This window comes from Hypanus sabinus, chromosome 21, assembly GCF_030144855.1.
Source record: "Hypanus sabinus isolate sHypSab1 chromosome 21, sHypSab1.hap1, whole genome shotgun sequence".
In the NCBI taxonomy this organism is placed as follows: Eukaryota; Metazoa; Chordata; class Chondrichthyes; order Myliobatiformes; family Dasyatidae; genus Hypanus; species Hypanus sabinus.
This window is the reverse complement of record NC_082726.1, coordinates 37,176,587-37,199,235: the sequence shown is the minus strand read 5'-3', so window position 1 is coordinate 37,199,235 and position 22,649 is coordinate 37,176,587. Positions and strand designations below refer to the sequence as shown.

Sequence of the window (22,649 nt, the reverse complement as noted above, 5' to 3'; positions counted from 1 at the left end):
GCTGCAGCCTGGAAAATGCAGCAATGGTGTGCACACCAAACTCCAGTAAACAGCAATGTAACAATGAACATGTGGACTGGGAAAAATGACTGGCCAGGTCATCAGACAGAATTGCCTGTCTTTTGTAAGTTATGGGATCCAACCATAAACATGGGTCAATTTGATGTGGATCTTTCTGTTGTCTAACTTCACAGCTATAGTAAAAGGAGACAATAGTTAGACTTATTCTGAACTCTCAGCATTTATTGCTCATCTCCTTTGGCCACATTGTTGAACTGGCCAAATAGACTCCTCCTATGTCATATAAGTATTAGCAAAAAAATCAATCAAGGCCACTTGCAGTCACAGATTCCCACAAAAACTTAAAAAGAAACTACCTAATTACCTCCATCCTGGTCTGTTTAAAACTGCAAAGTTAAAGGAAAAGGCCAAAATATTGGGCACCAACAAAATGACGAGGAAAAGAGGGAACAATTTTAAAATGTAATTAGGCTTGGATTTGAAAGAGAGGAATATCATAGTTTCAGGGTTCCAGATCTGTTGTATGGAAAAATTTTTGATAAGAAAGTTTGACATGATTTTAACTTCAGATCATTGGCTTAAGTTACTCATTTAGTGTTAATTTTAACCCCAAGGTAGTCCCATTTCCTTTCGTGTTCCTTTCAAGTTCCTTTTGATGAACTTGCTACCCATTATCATAAAGCAGTCTCACCTACAAATCTGCTGAGACAAAATAGAAAACTGCTCTGAAAGCTAATTCCTGTACGGAATAGGGCCACTTCCAAAAAATAACACAGGAATTTGAATATTTTTCCACGCAACCAAGAAGATTACAAATAAAATAAAGGTGGTCACTGACCTCATAACCTTCCTGTTGAAATATTTGGAGAACTTTCTTAAAGCCATTAAGACTGGGTTGGCCCATTCCAAACACTGGGTAACTCCCCTTGGCCTGCCTGAAATTGGGCACTCCATGGCTGCCCATAGTGTTCAAGACATCTATCTTGTTATAGATGTCACAAACCATGAAATATTTTCCCTGAAACAAAATGGAAAGATAAATTAGTAATAAATCACATCTACAGTGATGAAAAGCTTTGAGAGATTGGTCATGGCCAGAATCAACCCTTACCTCAACAAAGACCCTGGACCTACCTCAATTTATCTATCGCCCCAATAGGTTTATGGCAGATGCAATCTCAATGTCTCTTCACACGGCTTTAGATAACATGGACATATAAACCGCCATGTCAGAATACTGTCCATTGACTATAGCTCTGCATTTAACTCCATCATTCCTACAGTCCTGACTGATAGACTACGGAACCAGGATCTCTGTACCTCCCTCTGCAACTGGATCCTTGACTTCCTAAACAGAAGACCACAATCTGTGCAGACTGGTATTAATTACTCCTCTTCGCCAACAAGCAACACTGGTGCACCACAAGAGTGTGTGCTTAGCCCACTGCTCTACTCTCTCTATACCCATGACTGTGTGGCTAGGCATAGCTCAAATGCCATTTATAAATTTGCTGATGATACAACTGTAACGCTCTGTAAGGTTTCGCTATTAATACAATGGTTATGACTAGAGATAACGGGGCTTTGAAATGTGGGGTTATCCAATGAGAGGGATGTTTTTCTTTCTTGTGGATCTGGTTGCAAGTATTTCACAGTCTTTGCCAGAGAGAGATGAGGAGAAAAGATGCAAATGGAGAGAGTTGGTAGACTGCCGGATGGAGAGTTGACTCAGGGAGAGGGTCTGAGGGTCGGCTACGCTCAGGAGTAGTTCACGGGAAACCAGTGGACTGAACCGTGAGCTCCAATGTTGTGTATTAGACTGTTTCATGAGAATGGGCCCTTTTCCTTTTTTGTTTCTTTACTAACCATATATTCAAATTAAGAATTATAAAGCTCAATCGTTTAATCGTGTATTGTGTACTGTTTGTTATTTTGTGGTACTGATTTGTAACGGGAGACACAACGCACAGCATCCACCCAAACACAATTTCTTAAGTTTGGCTGGGCTGAGGGCTGACTTCCCCTGGATTAAGCTGCTAGCCGAACCAAGAGTTACACATCCATTGTTGGTAGAATCTCAGATGGATATGAGAGGGCATACAGGAGCAAGATATACCAGCTAGTTGAGTGGTGACGCAGCAACAACATTGCACTCACATCAGTAAGACCAAAGCGCTGACTATGACTAGGGTAGAATGAGGACCACGAACCAATTCTCAGAGCAATCAGAAATGGAGATAGTGAGCAATTTCAAGTTCCTAGGTGTCAAGATCTTGAGGATCCAACCTGGTCCAAACATATCGATGCAGCTATAAAAAAGGCAAGACACTGACTATATTTCATTGGGAATTTGAGGAGGTATGGTTTGTCACCTAAGGCACTCAAAAACTTCTACTTGTGTACGTGAAGAGCATTGTGACAGGTTGCATAAAAGTCTGATATGGTGGGGCTACTGCACAGGATCGAAAAAAGCTACAGAAAGCTGTAATTAGTCATCTCCATCTTGGGTACTAGTCTGCGTTGTATGCAAGACATCTTTAAGGAGCAGTGTCTCAGAAAGGCAGCAACCATTATTAAGGACCCCTATCAAGCAGGACATGCCTCTTCTCATTGTTACCATCAGAAAGGAGGTACAGAAGCCTGAAGGCACACACTCAGCGATTCAGGAACAGCTTCGTCCCCTTTGCCATCCGATTCCTAAATAGACATTGAACCCACTAACACTACCTCACCTTTTTTTTTATTATTTCTGTTTTCGAACTATTTTTTAATTTAACTATTTAATGCACATATATACTTACTGAAATTGATTTACTTCTTTTTTTCCAATATTATCATGCATTGCATTGTACTGCTGCCTCTATGTTAACAAATTTCATGACATCTGCCAGTGAGAATAAGCCTGATTCTGATTCTGAATCCAGGGGTAAGTGGTCTGAGGGGCAGGATTAGGAAGTGAAATTGATAGCAGAGACATGAAGTAAATGAACAGAGAATTAGGCGGGGGGGGGGGGAGATACAGAAGAGGAAAGGAGAGGGGGTGGCACTTGTTAGAAGGTGGAGGGGAGCCAATCAGGAAAAGAGCAGGAATGAATGCAGATCAAACTCAGGGCCCTCAGTTCTGTACAGTTCCATAACCATGTGCTGTAGCTACATTGGTAGAGAATTGTTTCCTCATATGCTCACAGCCCATCCAACATAAAACTGTAGACATTACAACAGAGTGTCAGAATAACCATGTGGAACGTCATTTGGCCCATTTTAATGTATCCATCAGGTCACATCCAACATTTCTTCCACTATTCTACATTGAAGTTTATATTACAATCTGATCTACTTCATACAATTATTTTTTTCTATTTAAACCCAGGCTTCCTGGGTGACGATCTGAGTAAAATCCAGAGTTATTTTGTTTCTATTGCCTTAAACACCATGGAGGAGTTTAGCCACCTCCTCAATTGAGCTCTTGTTACAAACATGGAAATATCTCGTTGGAGAGTTTGCAACTCTGACAGACTTCAAATCAAGAATGAGAGGTGTGATAGACTTTTCCATTTAAGAGACAAGATCATTCATAATAGAACAAAGTTCATAATTATGCCAGCATACTCTGCTGTCAGATATTGAAACTGAAAATGCTATGAATACTCAGCAGGTCAGGCAGTTTCTGCAGAGAAAGAAACTGGTAACATTTCACATCAATGCCTTTACTCTTAGGCCTGGATCTGAATAAAGGCCTCTCACAGGACGTACAGAACTGTAACCCCACTCACCTTCTATTATGCATGTCAGATTGCAGTGGTACTCTGACTGGGAGATGGTACAGAATCCAAACACTAATGTCCGTGAAGGTGAATCAGCAAAGCCTTTAAATGCTTAGACAGTCTATCAACACCTGCTGCTTCATCACTCAGAAGCTTGATTTCAATTGGTTTGCAGTGACTCAGTGACAGTCACAGACACATGCAGATACACACCATGGACTCTACTCTTAAAGGGGCACTGCCTCTCAGAATGCAGAGCAACCAAGTTAATCAATGAGAAAGAGTTCACAATAATGAGAAGCAAGGATAGATATTTCACATTTGAGAGGTAGGATTTTATTTTTAAAAGAGATACAGTGCTGTAACAGGGCCTCCCAGCCCAATTACACCCATATGATCAATTAACCTACTAACCCGTACACCTTTAGAACATCAGACGAAATTGGAATACCCAGAGGGAGCCCATGCAATCACGAGGAGAACATACAAACTCTTTACAGACAGTGGCAGGAATTGAACCTGGTTCACTGGAACTACGGTTGATTATTGACCTCAGGAGGATGAAACCGGGGGATCAGTGCTGGAGAGGGGCAGCAACTTTAAATTCCTTGGTGTTATCATTTCAGAGGATCTGTCCTGGGTCCAGCATGTAAATCCCATTATGAAGAAAGCACGGCAGTGCCTCTACTTTCTTAAAAGCCTTGCATAGATTTGACATGTCATCTAAAACTTTGACAACTTCTATTGATGTGTGGTGGAGAGTATATTGGCTGGTTGCATCACAGCCTGGTAGGGAAACATCAATATTCATGAATGAAAAAGCCTACAAAAAGTAGTGGATATGGCCTGGTCCATCACGGGTAAAGCCCTCCACACCAGTGAAGACATCTACAAGGACCACTGTCACAGGAAAGCAGCATCCATCATCAAGGACACCCCCCCCCCCCCACCACCCATGCTATCGTCTCACTGCCGCCATCAGGGAGAAGGTAGAGGATCCTCAGGACCCAGAACACCAGGTTCAGAAGTAGTTATTACCCCTCAACTATCAGGCTCTTGAATCAGAGATAACTTCACTCGCCCCATCACTGAATTGTTCCCACAACCTACGGACTCACTTCCAAGGACCAAGGACTCTTCATCTCATGTTCTTCATATTTATTAATATTATTGTTTTTCTTTTTTTTTTGTATTTGCACGGTTTGTTGTCCTTTGCACATTGGTTTATTGTCCATCCTGTTGGGTGCAGTTTATCATTGATTCTATAGTGTTTCTTGTACTTACTGTGAATGCCCACAGGAGAATGAATCTCAGGGTTGTATATGTTGGCATATATATACTTTGATAATAGATTTTCTTTGAACTACCATGCCACCCCAATAGTAATGCTTCTGTTGCTCTCCAGTATCTCACCTAAACAATGAAGAAGTTCACCGTCATCTTTTAAATGGAACTGGCTGTTAATGACCACACATTGCATGCTATAACATGTATTAGCATAGTTGATTGATTAAAGACGGACAACATCACATTCTGGAAGTAGAGAGGTGGGGGAATTTGCTAAACACTGGAAACAAATTCATTATGGACTTCATAAAGATTTGGAATGAGGGGGTGAAACTACATAATTAGCTTTCTCAAAGATCCAGCACATGCATAATGGCCTGGAAAATGTAAAAACCCAGATATCACACCAAGGGATAAAACAATGTGGGGCAAACAAATGTTTCTATTTATTTGATGTTTTCTGTTAATTCCCACAATGTTCTCCTCCTCCCTTCTCCCCACCACCTTTTACATACTAACCAGCACCTATTCTCTGAAAGGTTTCACCTCAACCACCTCTTCTATACCTTGAAGACTGTGGTACTACACTGCCATTCCTCTGCCTGCCCTAACTAATCCCATAGGCAATGGAACAGAAAATTGCCTGGAATACATGAAAAGCCGCCAATATAATACCACCCACTAACTCACTCTGGGCCTAAAGGTACTAGCAACTCTTGTCAGTCAAGCCTGTATTTATGCCAGAAGCCAGGGAAGTCTCCAATTTCTTAATATCTACAGCAGTTTTTAAGTGTTGATCAGAATATCCACACTTAAATTCTCAGTTTATTTGCTGCTGGGGAATCCCACATTACCTTGCTACTTGTTTTTTAGTGAAGGGACTCATCCAAATGAAGCACCTCCAACAATGCAGCACTCCCTTCGTATGATACACGTACAAATTCAGAGCAGGAGTAAAGTGCTTGCCTTTTGAGCTTGCTCTGATATATATTAAGATAATGGTTGGTCTGACTATAACTCCAGATCCTTAGTACAGTCTACTAGAGCAATGCTTACTAAGAATCTATGTTTGTCTTAAGAATATTCAAAGTCTCTTCTTCCACCTCCAAATTCCAAGGCAAAAATAATTGCCTAATCTTAGTCCTGAAGAGGTGTCTCCTTAACTTTTACTCATAGTTCTAGATTCCTGCAGAAAGGGAAACATCCTCCCCACTTCTCCCCTGTCATGATCCCTCGGGATCCCAGTAGATCTAATCATAGCCAATCAGTGGGACATGACAGGTTACTGTCTGCCGAGTAATAGAATCACAGAATTGTACAAGAAAAAGGCCCTATTAGCTCAAATCATCAAGCCTATCTAAGATAATCCTTTGTTTTAGATACAATACATTGGACATTCTAAAAACGTGTGCTTACACATGCAGTATGTCAGTTAAGAAAGATTTTTGGCTTTGTAAGCAGGAGCACAGATTACAAAAGCAAGATTACTTAAGATTACTTAAAAAAGATTACTTAAACCTTCAGAAATCACTAGGTAAGCCTCGGCCACAGCATGGTGCACATTTTGGGTGATCCGTATTGGAAAGGTTGTAAAGACTTTGTTTTTAAAAGTCAAAAGTCAAAAGGTCAAAATGGACCACAGCGCAAGAGGTTTCACATGTGTGACCAACTTGGATGGGTCGTCAGAAAGTGAAGAAGATAAAAAGGGAACTAACTGTTCTAGATTATGAGAATTGCTTCAGAGCAAACAGCAAATAACTCATCCTTTAAAAGGTGGGTTAATAACTAGAGATGGTTCATTTGTAGAATTGACCAGAAAGCAAGAGGGATTAGTGAGGAAATCTAATTTCCACATAAAACAGTGATGAAAATCTGCAATAAAACACTTGCAGATGTGATAGATTCAGTTTCTGTAGGATATCTCAGTAGACAAATGGATATAAGGAACTAATTGTTACCAATATAGGGTTAAATCTGGGCTGTGGAACTGAATTTGTCAGTTCTCTCAAACACTTCGTATTGACACAATGAGCTCAATCTCCTTTTCCAGTGCTACGAACTCTGTACTATTCACCATAATGGAAGGAATCCGAATCAGAATCAGGTTTATTGTCACCGGCATGTGACATGAAATTTGTTAACTTAGCAAATGAAAGGACAGCTTGGTTTTTAAAGGTAGAGGAGGTGGAGTATGCTTTATAATTATCCCATCATAGTGGCAGGTTCTATCTCAGTCCTGCTCACCTGACCTGGAACATCTAGTGGTTAAATGTCATCCTTTCTGTCTGCCAAGGGAGTTTTCCATCATCATCCAGGTAGCGCTGTACATTCCACCTCAGGCCAACATCCTGCTGGCACTGAAGGAACTAAGCTCCGTAATCAGCAGGCACGGAACAGTCCACCCTGATGCCTTCCCTATCATTGTGGGGGATTTTAACCAGGCCACCTTCAAGATGTATCTGAACAACTACCACCAACATATCACCTGCAGAACCAGAGGAGCCAACATACTTGACCATTGTTATACCATACTCTGGAAAGTCCGATCACCTGACTGTACTTTTGCTCCCAGCATGTAGATAGAGACTAAAGACCGCAGCATCACTGGTGAGGACCAAGAAGGTACAATTAAGGGAGGCAGAGGAGTGTTTACTTTGAGTTGACAGGCTGGACAATTTTCAGGGATTCATCTTGGAGTCTGAATGAATATGCCACAGTTTTCACTGACTTCATCAAAACCTGTGTGGATGAGTGTATGGCTTTCAGAATATACCACAGATACCCAAATCAAAAGCCATGGATGAACCAGGAGATTCATAATCTGCTGAGGGCTAGATCTGTGACATTCAAGACCCATGATCCAGAACTGTACCAGAAGTCCAGGTATGACCTACAAAAGGCTATCTTAAGAGCAGAAAATCAATTCCAATTTAGGTTATTGATGGAATCAAATGCATGTCAGCTCTGGCTGGGTTTGCAGTCCATTACTTCCTACAAACTGAAGCCTAACTTCATGATTGGCAGCGACGCTTCACCCCTAGATGAGCTCAATGCCTTTTATGCACATTTTGAAAGGGAGAATAAAACTACAGCTATGAGGATGCCTGCAGCATCCGGTGACCCTGTGAGCTCTGTCTTACAGGCCTCCCCCCGCTCCCCACTCCAAACTCCTCACAACGTTTACACCGAAACACAGGTTTACTTAGTTTGACTTACCTGAACCAGATGGTGTTCTGGCAAGTCATCTGAAATCCTCCCAACAGCAAAATTTGCTTTGAATAAATCATCATGAATCTGAAACTCTTCTTTGCAGTTATACCTGAAATTAACACAAAATAAATCTTTAATTCATTACTGCAATGAGATAAAGATTCAACACTCTCCTCCTTCTCTCCAAGATAATTCATTCTGGGAAAGGGATCACAGGCAGAAATTCAGGAAATCCTCTACTTTTTACACAGTTCCACAGTCTTAAAGAGCAAGAAAATACTACATTTGAAATGGAGAATCTATGGTGGGGGGCAGACAGGGAAACAATATGTCCCATTAACGAATGAAATCTTCCTTGATCCTTAGGAAGATCAGGATGAAGAATAATCTCACAAAATGTCCAGGAGTCATTAACTGGAAATCAATGACAAGAATCTGGCTGACATCTCTCCTCCCTTGATCAGGAGTAATAGGGATTAACTTTAAACTCTCCTGAAAAATTGGAACAGTACAGAACTGCCAACTGCATCAAGACAAAAAACAAGTTCAAATATATAAGAAGATATTTATAAGCTTTATGTAAGACACAAAGGGCTAGAGGTATAGTATTCTAGAGGTATAAAATATACAAGCAGGGATGTGATGTTGAGGCTCTATAAGACACTCGTGGGACCACACTTGGAGTATTGTGTGCAATTTTGAGCTCGTTATTTTAGAACGGATGTACTGACATTGGAGAGGGTTCAAAGAAGATTCACGAGAATGAAAGGGTTACCGTATAAGGTACATCTGGCAGTTCTTGGGCTATATTCCCTGGAGTTCAGGAGAATGAGGGGGAATTTCACTGAAACATTCTGAATGTTAAAAGATAATGTTGATATGGCAAAGTTATTTCCCATGGTAGGAGATTCTAGGACAAGAGGGCACGATCTCAGGATTGAAGGACGTCCTTTTAGAACTGAGATGTGGAGAAATTACTTTAGTCAGAGGGTGGTAAATTTGTGGAATTTGTTGCTACGAGCACCTGTGGAGGCCAAATCACTGGGCAGAGATAGATAGGTTCTTGATTAGCCAGGGCATCAGAGGGTATGAGGTGAAAGCAGGGCAGTGGGGATGACTGGAAGAATTGGATCAGCCCATGACTGAATGGCAGAGCAGACTCGATGGGCCAAATAGGCCTACTTCTGCTCCTATATCTTATGGTCTAATGGACTTCAAGTTTTACTGTATTTATTTACATCACTGTTCCCGAACCAAGGGCCCATCATTAAGGACCAAATCAGGATATGTTCTTTTCTCATTGCTACCATCAGGCAGGAGGTACAGGAGCCTAAATGTTATAGGAGTAGCTAACTTCCCCTCTGCCGTCAGATTACTGAACAGACAGTGAACCGACCCATGAACACTACCTCACTATTTTTGATCTCTATCTGCACTGTTTATTTAATTTAATTTTAATATTTGTTTCTTATTGTAATTTATGGTTAGTTTTTATGTATTGGACTGTACTGTTTCACAACCTATTTGAGTTATATTGAATCTGGATTCTGGTTCGGAGACATTCAGGAGTAAAAACATTGCTGGATCTGGCGTCAGATCAAGGTCACTCTCCCTTAACAATGGCAGATCTCCATCAGTGGAGGGATGGAGTTCAAAAGCAATGAACTTATGTCAAAGTTACATAGAATCTGAGGAAAGATTGCAAAGATCATGGAGCAAGCACTGTGAGTAGTTCCGAGCTCTGTATTGTAAAGCAGTAAATTGCACCAATAGAAAAAGCTTGATAAGCATAATGACAGAACGGAGATTAAAATTATCAGAAAACACTGAACAGGCTGTAGTTCTTTTCTCTGGAAGTGATCTGGTAAAAATCATTAATGAATAGATTATATACTGTACAAGAGACAGATATAAACACAGGGATAATCAACAATAAACTCATGAGTGATGTGTCTTTAAACACAGGCCAGGGAGAGTATTGTCACAAGAAGCTGTGGTGAAAGATGGAAACTAGATAAATATTTAAGGGACAAAGGAAGTGAAAGATATTCTGGGGTGAAATAAGGTGAGAGGAGACTGTCAGGAGAGTATAAACAAAGAGATGTTTTAATGATCTGTTTCTAAGCAGTCATATTCTAATTTACATTTTACCTGAAACCCAGGATATAGGAGAAAGATCTGCTTTGACGATAGCCCAGGTTTTGTCAACAGAGAACAACTTTTATACACTCACGTGATTAGCACAGGTGCCACCTTGTTGGTGATGATGGATTTGGCCTTGTTGTGAATGCCGAACGTCTGAAAGGAGTTGACACTGATCGAACGCCTGCTGTCAGGGGTTCCATTGCTCTGCCCGTTGTCACTACACTGTCCTGTCGATACAGTGTGCTGAGCAGCACTGGCAGTTGTCCCCATAATCCACCAACTTTAAACAGAGAAAAAGAGTGTTTACACAGCATGGCGCCATTTACAGAATTATGATTCTCAGTCCAGCACTGCACACAACTCAATGTTCTAAAGAGCAGGGAGGTTATCCTGGCCAACATCTACCATTTTGCCATTACCTCAGAAATTTTAAATTTAAAATGGCCTTGTTTAACTCCACCACTAAGACAGCAATGAGTACCCCATAGCCAAAATAGCAAGGATCATATCCAGAACAGAGGGCACTTCGCAACTGGGAGGGCAGTGAGTTTGCAGATAACCACTTATGGTCCATTACCAATCAGCACTAGCTCACTGAATTACCCTCTCAGAATGCCAGTTGACTTAACACTAGGAGACATTGTGTTCTTCAACCACAAGTTGGGAGAATGAGAAAAAATTGTTTGCCATTTAGAATTTTTTTTAAAACCTATCAGTTATTACAGAAGCTGAATGGGATATTAATTGGAAACAGATTTTATCACATGTTCCCTCTAATGCACTACAGCCTTCCTACAAATTTTCACATGCTTTTCATTGAGTTACCCTTGGCAGCTCTGCCTGGTAGCAACGTCAAGTGAGAGGTAAGGGTTTGAATCCCACTATGTTGCTTGAGTAGTAAAGTCTAGGCTGACACTGAGTGAACACCGCAACTCACAGAAGTGTATTCATAACAACGATGTTTAGCTGAGACTAGACGCCAAAAGGAAAACAGCAGTTGCTGGAAATCTGAAATAACCACAGAAAATGTTGGAAGCACTCAGTAGTTTCCAGGCAGGGTTTAAACTAGTTTGGCAAGGGGATGGAAACCAGAGCACCAGGTCAGAAAGTGGCAGGACTGAGAGCAAGGCAGATGTCAGGACCAGAAAGAACAGCCAGGAGCAAGGTAATAAACACAACAGGACAGGTAGGTTAAAGGCTGTGTGTTTTAATGCCAGGAATATTGAAGTGATGAACTTAGACCATTGATCAGTACATATAACTCTGATGTTGTGGAGACCTAGTTCAGAGATGAATAGGAAGAGATGATTAATCTTCCAGGCTTTTGATGTTTTAGAAAAGATAGAGGAGGAGATAAAAGGGGGAGGAAGAAGACACTGTGCTAATGATCAGGAACTGGAGGTCTGAGAATAGCGGTGTTCTACAAGGATCCTCGTACAAGGCTGTTTGTGATAGAAATAAATGACCTGAATACAAACACACATTTTCACAACACGTGCAGCTGATAATAAACTTGATTCTGATTCTAGATGGATGGATTAATAAGTTTGCAGGCAACCTGAAGATTATGATGTGTTGTCTAGCATAAAAGACTATCAAAGGATACAGCTGGAGATGGGCGGAGAAAATGGCAGATGGAGTTTAACTCAGCCAAGTGTGAAAAGTGTTGCACTTTGGGGCAGTATGCTTTAGTTGCAAAATCCTTAACAGTGTTAATGTGCACAGGGATCTTGGGATAGCTCCTTGAAAGTGACTACACAAGTTGATAGGGTGGTAAAGAAGGTATTCTCTGGGGTAGTGGGGGGCTGAGTGGGCATCTGATAGGGGTTTATAAGAGGGCAGCACAGTAGCGTAGTGGTCAGCACAATCCTTTACAGTACCAGCAACATGGGTTCAATTCCTGTCACTGCCTATCAGGAGTTTGTACTGGGGACTTATCAAAGTGGGGAATTGCCAGGAGCAGGGACTTGAAGGGCCAGAAGGGCCAATTCTGCACTGTATCTCAATCAATCAATCAATAAACAAATACAATAAAGACATATGGCATACTTACCTTTATATGTAAAGGAATTAAATTCAAGAGTCAGTAACTTACATTGCAGCTTTATAAAACTCCACTTGGAGACGGCACCTGCATTCTGGCTGCCTCATTAAAAGAGAATGAGGAGGCTTTGGAGAGGTTTACCAGAATGCTGCCTGGATTAGAGGGCATGTGTCATAAGGAGAGGTAGACAAACTTGGTTTGTTTATTCTGGAGCAGCGGAGGCTGAGAGAACATATGATATGGGGTTTGTAAGATTATGAAAAGCATAGAAGGACAGCCGGTATTTTTTTGAAATGTCTAATACCAGACGGTATGTATTTAAGATGAGAGATAATAAAGGAGATGTGCAGGGCAGGGTTTTTTTAAACCTAGGGAGTGACGGGTGCCCCATGCAGTAGTGGAGCAATTACGATGGAAGTGTTCAAGAGGCTCTTAGATAGCGACATGAATGTGCAGGAAATGTATAGACAATATGTAGGCAAAGGGATTCATTTAGTTAGGCACCTGATTACTAATTTAATTAGTTCAGCACACATTATGGGCCAAAAAACCTTTTCCTAAGCTGTCGATGCTCTGTGTGGTTAAGTAGTATCTGTTAAGGGGGAAACTGGGTCAATATTGCAGGTCAACAACCTATTCTCAGCACTGAAGTGCTTGCTGCTCTCAGATGCAACTAGGTTATCCTGTGGTACAATTTCAAAGAACGGGAAAGCTTCTTGTCCCTCCTGCAGACCCCAGCATACAGATTTATCTCACAGTCAATGCCAGAAAATGCAGGTTGATTAAAAAGTCAACATTCTGATGCTGGTCGAGGCCAATTTTCTCCTACACTTCATACATTACAACACTTCAAAGGCATTCCGTTGTAAGATAACCTGACATAGGCCAGGAGGTGAATGGTGATATGTAGACGCAAGTCCGTCTTGAATATAACAACAGTGGCTACCAAAATAACAAAAGGTAGAGGTCCCGAAGAAGGGTGTTGGCTTAAAACATTGACTATTTGTTCACTTCCATGCCTGACCTCTGAGTTCTTCTAGCATTTTTTGTATGTTGCCAAAGGTATAGATGCTCGTCAGTCACTTTTAAGATTTAATGATCACCTTCAGTGTTACAGATGCTAAATAAAGTGGCTGACAAAATTATAATAAAACATTGATTTGAACAACTCAAGCTGGAGAAACTGGTGTTATTCTTTTCTTCCTTCTCACACATTTGTCCTTGATCTACAAATGCCAGCTGTCCTCTGATGTGTGACCTTGATGGCCTTCCCTTAGCTGGTGCACCTTGCCATCAAAAGTAACAAGTTTGACCACCAAATGCTGTGGAGCCTCACCTTCTCCTTACCCCACATGCACTTTTAACGTGGACCACAGAATGGTGATCAGGAGTCGCAATCCAAAGCTGGAGGTACTGAAGCTAACTGAAGCTTATTAGGTCCAGCCCTTTAACAACCTAGGCAGAGAACATCCAAATTAGATACCCTATGTTTTGTATGGCTGAACAAGAAAGGAAATGAAGCCTACTGCAAATCAGGCTGCCAACTGCCATTCTAGGAACAACTTTTTCCCCTCCACCAGATTTCTGAATGAACCATGAACACCACCTCACTTTTTGCACTACTTATTTTTTATATTTCTTATTGTAACTTACAGTAATGTTTTATGTTTTGCTGCCACAAACCAACAAATTCACGGTATATGCCAGCGAGAATAAATCTGATTCTGATTTTGAGCTACAATTTTATCTTCAATGAAGGGGAAAGGAGGAGGCATGTGTTCAGCTCTTTCAGGACATATCAAAGTACTTTGCACCAAAGAAATCGCACTGAAGTGTAATCACTGTCGTAACGCAGGAAATGGAGCAATCAACTTTCATTCAAGAAGTCTCAAGTAGCAGTTCTCTTAGAATGATCACACAGTATGTATTGGTTAGGACATCAGGTTAACTCCCTTGCTCTTCTTCAAGACAATGGAATCCCCTACAGCATTGCTTTGATGGGATGAAGCATGCTGCTTTTCACTGACAGATCCCCACTTGAAACTCAGATTCAGATTTTTTTATGTTTCACAGGTACATTGAAACATACAATGAAACATGTAGCATGCCCACAATGCTCGACAGAACAACATGCAACAAAACAAGAACAGTAGGACAAGTCTCTTTCCTCCTTCCCACCCACTCATCCAAGCACATACACAGTCCTCCAAACCAAGGACAGGCAGACTTCGGCCTCCAGCAGACTTATAGCTTCACAGACATTGGGTTTCGACTCCCTGGTGGGCTCGCAAAGACCCACAGAGCCAGGCTTCCACAGACTTCTAATCGTCATTCAGGCTTCGATCTTTGAAATCAACCCCAAGACTTGGCAATGATGCCAAGTGAGGACCCAGACAAGGATCCTGAACACTTGGCCTCAAGCTCCAGTTTTGCCAACTAGTCCCTGTGCATCCCGCCCATACAGAACTCCATGGAAGTGCCAACATATAGGCATCAAAACAGAAGTGTGCGGCATCTATGCATTGGCACCTAGTGTCTCAGCCTCAGAAAGCTGAATCCCATGTGAGAGTCCGGGATGGGGGCACAATCATGCAGAGGAAATCAGTTACCCCTTAGATCCCGTCCCAGGACAGACCTGCCCAAGATCCAAGACTCCTTTGATTACAAAGGGGAGTGTAGAACAAAGATTCAGAAAGGTAAGTTACTTTAATTTTTAGATTATTATCTTGCTATATGATATTGTCTTGGCTAATATTATTCTTCTTTTGTTATTTAGCTGGATGTTTCTGAATATCTGAGACATTGAAATATTATTAAAGTCAATGACGGTTTCTACAGCTGGCAAAGCCTGAACTGAGCTTTGCTTTCTGACAAAGGTTGTCAGGAACGTGTTGGGGGCAGGGCCTCTTTTCTTTTACTGCTCCAAGCCCAAGGGTGCTTGACACTAATGAGAAGATCCTCTGCATCTCGCCCAGATATGTACAACCTTGGAAGTACCCCAGAATTTGCCAGGATACTCCACAGATCAATAAAATTAAAAGCTCTAGTAATAAAAAAAGAATGGGATAGAGCCAGTAGAATACAGTACCTCCGTTCTGGAAATCAAAGAGAATTATCTAATCAAGGAGATTGATCTAAAATACAGGAAGGAACAAGACAATAATAGTAGGAATATTTATAGGCCTTCAGATTGTGTATTTGTGGAGCAAAGTATAAATGGGAGATTTAGAGGTGCTTACAGCAAGGGCAAAATAGTAATGATGTAGGACTTTAATCATATAGACCGAGCAAACCAAGTTAGCAGTGCTAGAGTAGGGGTTGAATTCAAAGTGTGTCTGAAGTGGTTTTCCAAGTGAGAAATGAGAAAAAATGCTCCTTTTGATCCAGTATTACGCAATGAAAAAGGGTGAATTAAAATTAGAAGCCTTTGAGGAAGAGTGATCATAATATGATTCTAACAAGCTGCCATAGATTGGTAGATGACAAATGCAATTATATTAAGAGAGAGAGGAGACAACAGCCAACCAAACAGATAGCCTAAAATCAACAAATAGGAAAAAATACTAACGAGGAAATGATTTAGAAAATTATATTAGGATTTGACGGAGTCAACATGAATAAATGAAAACAAAGTCACACTTGACGACTCTTGAGATTAGATAAGAGGGAACCAGTGACTGGAACTGTGGAAAGTAACTGGGGTAGACAGGCAAGCGATTAACAGACCAGAAAATAGAGTTGGAATAAATGGACTATTTTGATTTGGAGATTGTGACTTGTGGGGTGCTGACGCAACAGCTATTCATGACCTGGGGTGGGGGGGGGGGTATGTGTGTATCTGCTGTGAGTTAAGTGTGCTATGTGTGAAGTCCTTCACTTTGGTATGCTAAAGCGAATTGCTAATGGAATCAAGGGAGATGGATTTATTGCAGAAACTTACTGAAATGGCACAGCAGACATGAGGGGCCAAGTGATCTTCCCCATTTCCATATCTTATGTTCATATGGGTATCTCACCAAGAACTGAACACAGTGAGATATACCTACTGCTCCAAGGGACCATTTACAGTTTCCTTTCAGCTTCTGACAAACGAACCAACAATGTATAGGATAAACCAATTGAATCCAGACATGTCAGAACAGGAACTGGCAAATTAGCTTGAAGCATGGCTTTGTAGAAAATTACATCAATGTGCCAGAACACAGCATTGTAAAATATGTCAGCTCGATGAGAAATATCTATGAGGTGCTGAGGCCAAAGATCCTGCAGCGAGGAAGGACAACAGCCGGATTATTGCTTTGTTGCCTCCTGTCAAAAAGTTTCCTGTGGTTTTCTTACATTACCTACTGTATGTACCTTGATGGAGATAAACCAGAACAGTATCTGCTGTTTCTTCTTTGCACAGGGTCAAAACTCAAGCACAATGTCCAAACAAATAACCCTGATTCCAGATAGGGATCTTCCCCAGAGACTATTCTGTGAATTTACATTGCAAATGTCTAAATGGTTAATCAATTGGGACATCACAATCAAACCACGAAAACCACTTAAAAAGACAATGACTTTCTGTTTACAGCAACGACTATCAACTCAGGATATTCTATCTTTTATCCAATGAAGTACATGAAGTAACATTTGAACTAATTCCTTGAGTTTTAGGAAGCTTTGGGCTGGGTTTATGAGTTTTCAGTCCTGCCCCTCTCTCCCCAGCAGCATTCTGAGGCCCATCCCTCTGCCTGCCGTCACAAGTATCCACAACACACCTGGCAACCAGATGGCCAAGGTTGAGACAGAAGTCTACATTAAGGCCTGGATAAAGAGCAGGATAAGAGACAGAGCCTTCCTGGTCGGGTAGCTGTAGTTGGAGAGCATTACTCAGCAGCTATGTCTTTGACTTAGAGCACCGCAATCAAAGCCAGATTTTTGTATCTTCTAATGATTTCTAACCCATGACCTCTTTTCCTGAAAACAGTCACAAGCCTAAGGCACTCAGAATTCCTACTGAGTGATAGGGTGCAGGTTTTCAATACTTCGGAAAGTCCCTGTAGGCACGGTCTCCAGTAATGAATTCCAGGTAGATTTTTAAAGGGGTACTCTGTTCCTAGCCTGCCCTCAACTCCATTCCCAGCCCACAGCACACAATCACCACCCCCAATAGCCTCATGACAATCCTGTAACAGTGAAAGACTAACCAGCCTCTTGGCTTGTATAAAACTACTTGTTCGACAGTTTATCACTTCAGAGGTTATTACACTACACAGAACATAAACATTAAAATCTGCTAAAATTTTGATTCTACATATAAAGCAGTCCCAAAGACAATTTTGTGAATATGGGTCAAGATTCTGTATTTAACCAAGTAGGGCCTGACAAGTTACCCACCTAAAGAATCAAACAAGAGAAAATGTGCAGATGCTGGAAATCTGAGCAACACACATAAAATTTAGGAGGAACTCAGCAGGCCAGGCAGCATCTATGGAAAAGAATAAACAGTTGATGTTTCAGGCCGAAACAAGTCTAGCTGTTTTTACCAACCTCTACCGCCTCAGGAAATCCAAATGGCTTGATGTGTATGAGCTACTTTAATATCACTCTTGTAATACATGAATGAAGACAGTCAATCCTTTATTCATCTCAATTCACCAGATGGACCGGATGGCGTCCTCAGGCAAAGTTAGAGGTGGATGAGTCTGCTTCCTCCTCAATACCTCATGGTATGTGGACATGATGGTTCTAGTGAGCTCCTGTTCATCCATCCCAGGATATCTAATGGTGAAATGATGCCCATACTACCTGGCAAGGGAGCTCGCTTCAGCTATCCTGACAGTTGAGTCCTCAGCCTCCTACTCTGAAAGGTTGCAGCCCGAAACATTGACTGTACTCTTTTCCAAAGATGCTGCCTCGCCTGCTGAGTTCCCCCTGCATTTGGTGTGTGTTGCTCTAACTTCATCCTTGGGTTTGCAGATGATATCACCGTAGTGGACTGTATCAGAAATAATGATGAGTCAGAGCACAGGAAGAAGATAAAGAGCTTAGTGACCTGATGCCATGGTAACCTTTCCCTCAACAAAAGAGCTAGTCCTTGATTTCAGAAAGGAGGGTGATGCACATGCTCCTGTTTACATCAACGGTGTTGATATTAAGAGCGCTGAGAGTTTTAAGTTACTAGGAGTGAACATCACCCGCCTTGGACCAACCATGTTAGTGTCATGGTCAAGAAAGCTCACTGTGCTCTACTTCCTCAGGAGGCATGGCCCTAAAGACCCTTACCAAATCTATTGATGCACCACAGAAAGCATTCTGCCTGGATGCATATCGGCTTGGTATGCACCTGACCGTAAGAAACTGCAGAGCTGTGGACACAGAAACCAACCTCCCTTCTATGGAGTCCGTCAGTACTTCGTGTTGCCTCAGTGAAACCCTGAACCCAATCAAAGACCCCATTGGCAAGTTTGTAGATGATACCATCATAGTGGGCTGTATTCAAATAACGATGAGTTGGAGTACAGGAAAGAGATAAAGAGCATAGTGACATGCTACCGCCATTCTCTCTTCTCCCCTCTCCCAATGGGCAGAAGATAAAAAAGCCTAAAAGTGCTTACCACCTGGCTCAAGGACAGCTTCTAGCCATCCCACTGCTATCAGACTCTCGAACTCTCAATCTACCTTGTACGATCTTGCACTTTATGTTTACCTGTCCTGGACTGCATTCTCTCTGTAGCTTTTACACTTTATTCTGCATTATTATTGTCTTACCTTGTCCAACCTCAATGCACTGTGTAATGATTTGACCTGGATGAACAGTATGCACATCAAGCTTTTCTCTGTATCTTGCTATATGTGACAATAACTACGCCAATTATAAACCACACACAGTCGCTACCCACAAACAACAATAATCTAAGGACCAGGCAATCTGCTTTCAGGATGTCAGTTAAGAGAAAGCAGCGGCCATCCAAGGAATCTCTGCTGACTCCTGCTGCTTTCCTAATAATAGTGAAATAGGACTGGTTCTTTCAGGAACTGCTCAGCCCTCTTCACCAGGCAACTCAGCAAAACCAGGTTGCAGACACAATAAAGGACAAGCAGGAGTCAGCAATCGAACCCCTCAAGCCTGTTCTACCATTCAATATGATCAGGATTGATCTACACTGGCCTCATCTCCTCTTCCACACCACTTTCCCATAACCCTTAATTCCTCACCCTTTTAAATATTTGTCTATCTACCTAGCCTCCTAAACCCTCTGGGGATAGAGAATTCCAGAGAAGAAATTTTGAGGCATCTCTATTTTAGGCAACCCACCCCTAAAATGTAACTACTGGTGGTAAGATGGTAGCGTGCTGGAAAGTAGCCTTTCTGGGCCTGACCAAAGCTGTAATTGTTTGGCCTTTATATCTTTTTAATGATGGCAAGACACTGCTAGATATTCAGAACACCAAGTACTGCAGTCTACCCCACTAGTGAGTAGTTGGATACCAGTGAAGCTGGACTTGCTGTGTACTGAGTTGCAGCCTGCTTCAACCACCCAAGGAAGAAGGCATCAGAGGTGGTGTGTGGAGCATGGTCCAACAAACAGTGTGGGTGATTATCTTGGACATTTTTGTGGTGAGTGCAAGACCCTGTTAGACATCAGTAATGTGGAATACTGCAAGTCTGACTCACTGGTTCATTGACAAGACCAACGGCTGGGGAGCTGCCTTGCCTCTGTTGTTGTGTGGACAAGACCTTTGTGCCTGGGGATTACCTGTTATGGCCGCCAGGAAAAGAAGATGCTGGAGTCGGCCATGTGCTGCTGAATCCCGTGCTGGCTTGGAGGCTGGCCCCTCCTGTTGGTGCTGCCCTCCAGTGTTCGCTCAGTGGAAGACAAGCCGAACTACGTTTGTCTGCAGCTGCATTTGCATGAGATGAGAACTAGTGCGTGGTTGTTCTTTCAGAAACATGGCTCCATGCACCATCAATCTAGAGGCCATGACAACCAGGACTTGAACTACATCATTTTTTGTAACTGTATGTTTATCTGTTATCATAAGTATATGTGCTGTGAGCTATGTGTGACTATGGTTCTGCGTTCTGCACCTTGGCCCCAGAGGAATGCTCGTTTGGCTGTAAACATATGAATGGTTGAATAACAGTTAAACTTGAACTCAATGTCCCATTGTTCATGATTCTCCAATTAGTACATACATCTGTCAAGCCCCTTTGAGATCTCATTCAATCATAAAAGGTCACCATTCTTCTAACCTCCATGGAGTACAGAACTAAGCAATCTAGTCATTCTTGACCGGACAATGCTCTCATTCGGAGACAGAAGTTTAAGTGAAGAGCAGCTCCAATAACATTGAAGAGATATTTTACCCAGCAATGTTGGAGACACTTCCACCAGGATCACTGGGGTGGTCCTGGGGAACCTCATCAGCAACTGCAGGCAGATTCAGAGCATCAGGCCAAGTTATTGGTAAGGACACCTCTTACTGATAAGCATATTTGACAGGTTAATTGGTCATTGTAAATTGTCCCGTGATTAGGGACAATTAAATCAGGGATTGCTGGGCGGCAGGGCTCCGTGGGACAGAATGGCCTATTCCACACTGTATCTCAATGAATAAATAAATATTGCCTTCCCTCAACAGAGTCACCTTAAAAACACAGAGGAGGCACTGAAAGACAAGAGTTTACAGAACATACTCGGAGAGGGGACTTCAGAATCCAATTGCGAAGAGTAATCTGGCAGCACCATAACTGTATAAAACTTTGGTCAGGCCACATCTGGAATATTGTGTGCAATTCTGGCCTCACATTACAGAAAGGATTTGGAATCTTTGGACAGAGCGCAGAAGAGGTTCACCAGAATGTTGCCAGAATTAGAGAGTATTAACTACAAAGGGAGGTTGGACAAACATGAATTGTTTTCTCTGGAGTGTTGGAGGCTGAGGGAAAACCTGATAGAAGTCAGAGTCTTTTGCTCAGAGTGGAAATATCAAATACTGAACAACATAGATTTCAGGTGAGAGGAGAGAAGTTTAAAGGGGGTGTGCGAGGCAAGTTGATTTTTTTTTACATGGAGAGTGCTAGGCACTTGAAACATGCTGCTATGCAGTGGTGGAAGCAGATACAATAGTGATGTTTAGCATGCATGAACAGACAGGGAATGGAAGGATATGGATCATGTACAGGCAGATGGGATTAGTTTAATCCGGTATCATGGCTAGAACAGACATCAGGACCTCTTCCCATGCTGTACTGTTCCACGTACAAGCTGGCCAGGTCCTAAACAAGTCAATGACAATTAGTGAGTGAACCAGGGCAAGGAATAAACCTTATTCTCTCCAGTCTAACTGATCCATCTGTCCATGAAAGTATCTGTAGAATATCCACCACATGATACCAGTGGGAACTATCCCACCTTCACATCAGGGATATGCTCCATTATGTTGTTGCTGTTCCTTTCCGTGCGTTGTGGCTCATCGGGCAGCAATTTTGCCGCTTCTTTAGTGTTCTTGACTTTGTTTTTTTACTAGGCAGAATTGCAAGCTCACCGTTCCCCCAGCATGGATTGGAAAGCATGCAAGGAGCTGGCTAGATTTGAACCCAGGAGCACTCGCCTTTAAATCCAGTGTGGATACCACTACGCCACCAGCTGGCTTCCATTATGTTAAGCGGTATTAAATTAGAGCTAAATGGATTCAAACAATTCAAAATTGGTATTCCAAAATTCATCCTTCACAGTGACGGAGACAGCAGTAACTTCAAAACTGAGCACATTCTCTCACTAACATTATCATGTCAGGATATCAACCTTAGTTTAACAAGAAGTGCAGAGGAGTGGCATCAGCCGTACCTAGTGCCTGTAATGATTCAGCAACACAGCTCAGTGCACACTCAATAACACAGGCAGAATGGGAAAAGGCAAAGCCAAGTGATCCAGCAAATCACTGACTTTCTGCAGTCCAGGCAAATTCGGTTGTGAATGGTGGTGGAGAATACAACAGTAAGCAGGAGGAACAGACTGCAGGAATATCGCCTTGTTCACTGATCATGGGGCACAAAGACAAGGCTGAAACAACATAACCATCTTTACCAGGAGGTGCAGAATGAATAACCCACTCCAGCTTCTGCCAGCATTCTCACTGGTTTTCTGAAAGTAAATTCACTCCATATGGTACCAGAAAAAGTGCTA

At 42.0% G+C, this 22,649-nt stretch overlaps 1 protein-coding gene across 6 annotated transcripts in view; it reads right to left on the bottom strand.

Moving 5' to 3' along the window:
* Positions 1–22,649, bottom strand: part of LOC132378966 (paladin-like) — a 278,270-nt gene that overhangs the window by 189,004 nt on the left and 66,617 nt on the right. For 4 of the 6 annotated variants that reach the window (XM_059946356.1, XM_059946357.1, XM_059946360.1 and 1 more), the window contains exons 2-5: positions 10,516–10,707; positions 8,289–8,391; positions 5,070–5,198; positions 860–1,039 (exon numbers count right to left, since the gene is read on the bottom strand). In XM_059946356.1, the coding sequence (XP_059802339.1) occupies positions 860–1,039; positions 5,070–5,198; positions 8,289–8,391; positions 10,516–10,707 (604 nt within the window). Of the gene's footprint in view, positions 1–859; positions 1,040–3,794; positions 3,950–5,069; positions 5,199–8,288; positions 8,392–10,515; positions 10,708–22,649 lie in introns of those variants that run through there. The other 2 variants (XM_059946359.1, XM_059946361.1) reach the window with 2 other exon arrangements.